Source organism: Silene latifolia, chromosome 5 (genome assembly GCF_048544455.1).
Source record: "Silene latifolia isolate original U9 population chromosome 5, ASM4854445v1, whole genome shotgun sequence".
NCBI classification, from domain to species: domain Eukaryota; kingdom Viridiplantae; phylum Streptophyta; class Magnoliopsida; order Caryophyllales; family Caryophyllaceae; genus Silene; species Silene latifolia.
Window position 1 is genome coordinate 84,051,578 of NC_133530.1, and position 7,231 is coordinate 84,058,808.

The following is a 7,231-nucleotide window of genomic DNA, read 5'->3' on the forward strand; positions in this document are numbered from 1 at the left end:
ACTACACTCAACTATAGTAAATTGATGTTAAGATTAGAAGAAATGGTCGAATTTCACTTGGTTTTAATTGTGCTAGTCCTATGTAGCAAACACCCCCGTAATTTACGGGAGCTATTGAGACACTGGGATAATGTTGTTTATAAGCACGTGTTAGAGAAACCAAAATCAAGATGATAAGGGTTCTACGAGACGAAGCCAACCATCTTCCGGCTCAGTTACAACTTACAATGTAGTATACTCTGTATTATGTATCAGGCTCGTTATGGGTATATATATCTCAAAACACAGATTCTTATTTAAGACAGACACCCTCCATCTTACGTAAAACTTCCAACAAATTATTACTCATAACTCAACGTCCTTTCTCTCAAACAATAAATAAATTAAAATCCACTGAGTGACACCTCAAATAATCACATGCTTCCAGATAACACCTAACTAAACCATAACTAACAAAAACGCAAAAAGCCAAAAAAAAAAAAAAGAAAAAAAAGAAAAAAGAAAAACGACAGCTGTGTACAGTAAAATACATCGAAAAAATCGGACGACGCAATAAATTAAATTCGCTATTCAACTGGATTATCATCTTCAACAACACTCATACTGTCATGACTACCACCCGGTTCAACTGAACCGACGGATGAAGAAGCTGAACCGGATAGAAGTTCAGCGAGAGCCGCCATTGTACGGACTTGCATTTGTAAAGCAGCAATATAATCAGTAGCTTCTTCTAGAAGATTCGGAAACGACAATTTACGACAACCTGGAACTAATCCGCTCAACACACACACGCGCTTCTCAATCGTAGGCGCCGAAGATCTCGCCGCCGCAGTAGCCGACGGCGTTATCAGCGGCGGCAGAATCTTCGCTCTAATTTTCGCTTTTTTGTGACGGTTCATACGGCGGCGTGACAAAATAGCGCGACTCCAGCGAGTGCGACCTTTAGCCGCCATAGCTAGAGCTTTATCAGCGGCTTCACGAACCGCGCGGCTGCCGGAGATCATCGGCTGCGATGCGTTGCGGCGGCGGACGTGGCGGAGCGCGTCGACGAGTTTCGATGTGTATAATTGATGTTCGGCGGATGTTCTCCAGCGGATTTGAGTAGCGTTTGATTGATGAAGACGGTGATTTGATGAGGTTGATGTTGTGTTTTCGTCGATTTTTCGGCGTTTTCTGCGGTGTGAGACTTCGGATTGTTCGTCGTAATTTGATGTCGTCATTGAGGATATTTCGCGAAATCAGTAATTAGAGAAGAAGATGAAGAGAGAGAGAGTTGATGATATCTTTTTGAGTTTTCTCTCTCTAGAAAATGGGAGAAAGTTGAGGAAAAAGGATAGGGAGGAAGAGAGAGTTTTAAATACGGTGGAGTCACAAATTGTCACATGGGTTACATGGTGACGAGGAGAGGGGAGGTGAAGGGAAGCCCGCGGCTCTGCATATGATCCCATTTATTATTGCCTTCATTCTGAGGTCTTGATCAAGTTTTTTTAAAAAGTAAAATAAAGTTTTAATTATAATGGTAAATGAGGTGTATAACTAAACTTACATTTGTGTAAGAGCGGTTGTACAATACTATTATGCAACTGACTGTAGGATAATATTTGTGCATTTTACCAAACAAAAAAATTACAACTAGACTTTTTTTTATTTTTATTTTGTGAATAGTTATCCAACCTCAAATCGGATAAATTAGGGAGGAGTCTACACATTAAGGGTGTGTTTGGATAGGAAAAAAGGAGGGAAAGGGAGGGGAGGGGAAAGGAGGGAAGTGAAAGGAAGGGAAGGGGAGGGAGAATGGAGGAGGTGATTTACCCTCCAAATCTTGCCTATGTTGGCGGGGAAATAATTTGCCTTATAGGAGGAAAATGGAGGGATTCATTTTCTCTCCCCTCCAAATCCTTCTACCTTCATTTTGCTAACCAAACAATGGATTTCTCATCCTTCCAATTCCCTCCCCTCCCTTTCTTTCCAAATCCCTCAATCCAAACACACCCTAAGTTGTCTTCCGTATTTCAAGAGAAAATGTCAGTTATTGGTAGGAGATATGCTTAGTTTCGAAAAATGTGCAATTAAGCACAAATTAAGTTTTCTACCATTTTCTAAATTTAAGCCTATTATCTATCTATCTATCTATCTATCTATACTATATAATTAAAAGGCTAGGCAAAAGCAATAAATTTAATTCCACATGTCACTAGCAATTAATTTAATTCCACATAGGATTAGCAATCAATTTACTTTCTATACATTTTAATTATCTATTTAATTTATTTAATAATTAAAAGGCTAGGCAAAAGCAATAAATTTAATTCCACATGTCACTAGCAATTAATTTAATTCCACATAGGATTAGCAATCAATTTACTTTCTATACATTTTAATTATCTATTTAATTTATTTAATAATTAACAAGTCAAAAAGATGAGGAGACAAAGGAGTAGCAAAAAAATGACAAAAAAAAGTAGGTTTATTATTCACATTTCACCCAACCTCATCCAATTTCACTTCTAATTCCGCTGACACCAAAATACCAACTTCATTCCCTTACTACTATCTATCTATAATCTATATATATATATATATCTATACAATTTACTTAAAAGACTACATAAACCATTTAATTTTATTAGTCCATAAAATATTATATTATTATTAATTATAGTTAAAAGGGTAAAGTTAAACAAAGGCCACCTAAACCATTTAATTTTATTTCAAATGACATTTTATAATACATTACTTCGTACGATATTACTATGACTATATCTATACAATATTGTTAAAAGACTTCTAAAAGCATTATATTTAATTCCATGTGGCATACTCATTAAATTTTATTCTATGTTGCATTTTCATAATTTTTAAATTTGTATTGATTATTAAATTTACTAAAATTTCTTACAAAAGTGACATCATATATTTTTGTAAGATATAAGTTAAAGTAAATCAAAGTAAAAGACTTTTAAAAGCATTAAATTTAATTCCATGTGACATAATCATTAAATTTTATTCTATATTGCATTTTTATAATTTTTAAATTTGCATTGATTATTAAATTTACAAAAATTCCTCAAAAAAGTGTCATCATATATTTTGTAACATATAAGTTAAAATAAATAAAGGGATATTATCAGTATTCTTAAACTAATTGTATACATTAAATATTTCTTGAGTTAAAAAAATTTCAAAAGTGATGTAATTTATACAAATTCACTTACAAATTTCATAATTTTTGTAACATATGAGTTAAACCAAATCGAAGGATACTAGCATTATTCTTAAATTAATTTTATACATTAAATATTTCACGAGTTAAACAAAAATTCAAAAGTAATGAAATCTATACAAATTCACAAATAAAATTTAACATTTTAATTAAAGTTTTTGTAATAAAACCTGTTAATGAATTGATTAAAAGTTCTTCATACTTATTTTTATAATTTATAAATTTGATTAAGTGTTTGTTGGAAGTGTTGTACTTTTTTTTATAAATTGTTATACTTTACTTTCCTAAAATTAAAACCTTTTTATTTAAAAATAAAAATAATTTTGTAGTTTAATAACACCTACTGGTAAAGTAAAAGTATGACATTTTACTTCAACTACTATTTAAAAACAAGGCAATTGAAAAACTATAACATTTTTCACATTAGTCCAATTTACTTGTTATGTGAAAAACTATTCACGCATCTAAAAACAAGGCAATTGAACACCCACAATTTTCACTAACCTTTTTCCTAATTAATTTACCTCTTAAGATCCTCATAATCAATTATTAATACTCATAACTCACAAAATAAATGAAAAGGAATATGAAAAATGAGAATCAATGGTGGTATAATCTTATTTAATAATACTCATAACTCACAAAATAAATGAAAAGTAAAATGAAAAGTTTAAAGCTAATGGTTGTATAATGGATATAAAACTAATAGTTTCCATTCACTAATCATCTGTTTAATATCCATTGATCATAAATTTTCAAATTACATACTATATTTCATTGTTGAATATTATATTTGATTATGGTGAGTATGAACGTATGGTATAGACCTGGCAAACAGATCGGGTCGTGTCGGGTTCGTGTTCGTGTCACATGTAAACGGGTCACAAACCCTTCAACCCAAACCCGACCCGTTTAAACTCGTGTCGTGTTCGTGTCGACCCACTTACATAAATGGGTCATCAAGCCTCAACCCTAACCCGCTAATATCATGTCCGGTTTGGGTCGTGTTTTCGTGTCATGTCAATATTTGGAAAGTTTTAAGTATATTTATGTGATGAAAGATAAAAAAATTAGGATTAATTTATTAAACAGGTAATTCGTGTCGGGTTCGTGTTTAGAGAGCTCAACCCAAACCCGACCCAATTAAATATCGTGTCGTGTTCGTGTCGACCCACTTACATAAATGGGTCATTGAGCCTCAACCCAAACCCGTTAATTTCGTGTCGGGTTTTCGTGTCGTGTCACTATTTGCCAGCTCTAGTATGGTATATAAGAATGAATTAACATCTCTTATATGAAATTGTTATTGTTGTTGTTTTGTAGTATGATAAAGTATTTTAATTTTTTATGTTATTCGTTCTTATGAATCGTTTGCTTTATATTGGAATTTATACTTTTCATCTGGGTTAATTTAAATGGCCTACTTGTGAGAATATTTTGATTCTTTTGTTAAATGTTCGTCATGTTGATGTTTTCTCTTTGATCAATAAAACATGTGTATCAACTCTACAACATCATCAAAGGCACGTGAATGTAGATATGGTAGAGCCTCATGCAAATAGTTTGAAGAAAGAAGATAATCAAAAGGCATAAGACTAAGGTGAAAACTAAAGATAAAACTTAAGGTATAAACTAAAAGATTATTGATGTATCGTTTTATTAGTAGATAAAGACAAAAAAATGTACTTTGTGTCAAATGACAATGAGTTGTAAAGTTTGTATCACAGATTTTGGATAACTATTTTATTCATATTAGCGTAATTTTTTATCACTTTCTCATATTTAATTTCGTAGATCAAACTATTTATGTTTCAAACACAATGTGTAATTATTGTCTTGTACTACTATACAACTAATCTTGATTTGTGCAAGAATTTGTTGTACATTTAATTTAATTAAACATTATTATTCACTTTTGAGTATTAAGAAGCACGTCTAAATTTTAGTAAGCAAACTTATGTTTATCCCGTGCATTGCACGGATAACAAAACGAATATACAATCAAAAGGCTACCTAAATCATTTAATTTTAATTGACATGACATTTTTATAATCCATTCATTCATAAATTATTATTATTATTATTATTATTATTATTATTATTATTATTATTATTATTATTATTATTATTATTATTATTATTATTATCATTATTATTATTGTTACTATTATTATTGTTACTATTATTATTGTTATTATTTGTTATTATTATTTATTATTATTATTATTATTATTATTATTATTATTATTATTATTATTATTATTATTATTATTATTATTATTATTATAAAAATGATATTTTGAGCAATTCCTTAATTATCAAGTGACATCATCTTACTCTAACTAAGTGATCATTTAAGACCCTTTATAAATTTTCAAACATAAATATGCACTAAATTTTTCATAACCATGACTAATGATTTTGGTAACTATAAAGACAAAATATAAAAAATGGTTAAATAGTAAATGACTATGTAAGAACCTTAAAAAACTCTCTAAGAAATATGCATTAAATTTTTCATTACTCCATTATCGTTAATGATCTTGGCAACTAAAAAGACAAAAAATAAAAATTGGTTAAATTAACTCATTAAAATGATGTTTACATCAACTCACATTATAATTCGTTAAAGTTTAATTTCAATAACTCTCATTATCATTAGCAATAGGAGGGTTTATTTAGATCAATTATAACCGATAACTCAAGAGATATATCAATAAAAGTCATATAATCCAAGATTATAAATAAGACCACAAAAAGGCGAGGGGACTTCCATTCACCTATAATTTATTATTTGCATACTTTTGTTTAGTTTTTTACACTCTATTTAATTGGATTCTAATTTATTTTTGTTTATTTTCAGAGTTACTTACCAAGGATCTAAACGTGAAATGTCGAGGTATAAACAATTAATATTTTATTCTTTTTTACTTTTATTTCACATATACCAAGTATTTTTGTTTCGCTTAAGTAAGTTTAATTTAGTGGTTACAATGCTCGAATATTAAAATGGAATACTAACTTAGGGATTGTCATTAAGACAAATCAAACCATCATACAGATTTAGGAGTTTTGGTGTCATTCCTCATTACATAGTTTTGACTCATATCACAAAATTTCAAAATACCTTAACTATAATATATCTCCAAGTAAAAAAGAAAGTACAGAAAAAGCCGAAAAACACTTTCACGAACAATACAACAAAAACAAAACAACAAAAAAAAGTCAAACCCGTGATTTTCACGTGTAACATTCCGTTTAATGTTTATGTAGTTGGTTATGTATGGAGTTAGTGTCGGGAGAGTTTATGATGTAGTTGATACGACATCGTGAGCGAGGTGTGGAGGTAGGAATAGTTGGTAGAGTTGGTGTTAAGAGTTCATGGTTTCATGTTCTGTAAGTTGGGGTTTTGGCTTGAGTTCTTAGTAGCTTTGTTGCGTCTTGACCGAGTTAGTATGTTTGTTTTTATGTATGGGTTGGACTTCGGGGACGAAGTTCTTTTTAAGGAGGGAAGACTGTAATACTCCGTATTTATGAGTCTTTGGGTACTCTATCGAGTAGGCCTTACTCTGTCGAGTAAGGGTAAGTTGCGAAATAAAATAGTTTCTGACCTGTTGGGTACTCGATCGAGTAGCTGGGGTACTCGATCGAGTAAGGGGGTACTCGATCGAGTACCTTGGGTACTCGATCGAGTGTCCGGTTTTACGGGGAGTTTTTCTCGGGTTTTGTTAATTATGCGATTAAGGTATTTAAACATATTCGTCATTGTTTTAATTCACTTTTACAAAACCTAAAACCTTGTTTAAGAGAGAAAGCAGCCACTTCATCTTTCTAATCGCATTCTTAGCAATTCTCGGAGTTCAGACGGTCGGTTCTTGTCGTTTTTCGTGTCGTTGGATTCCTTGCGTCGAGGGTAAACTTTTAATATAGTTTTTATAATGTTTTGTTAAGATTGGTTAAACCCTAATTTAGGAATTGGGGGTTTTTGTGTGTAGTTTGTGATGTGTA

General features: G+C 31.0%; 1 protein-coding gene across 1 annotated transcript; it reads right to left on the reverse strand.

The window, feature by feature from the left end:
* Nucleotides 1-566: 566 nt before the first annotated feature.
* LOC141655652 (transcription factor bHLH149-like) lies at nt 567-1,220 on the reverse strand. The gene has a single exon (XM_074462722.1). It carries the CDS (start codon nt 1,218-1,220, stop codon nt 567-569), a length of 654 nt encoding a protein of 217 aa, XP_074318823.1.
* Between the last annotated feature and the right edge of the window lie 6,011 nt (nt 1,221-7,231).

What these genes read in the sequence shown, in the direction of transcription:
- LOC141655652 (XM_074462722.1), bottom strand. Translation starts at nt 1,220, where the DNA reads ATGACGACATCAAATTACGACGAACAATCCGAAGTCTCACACCGCAGA.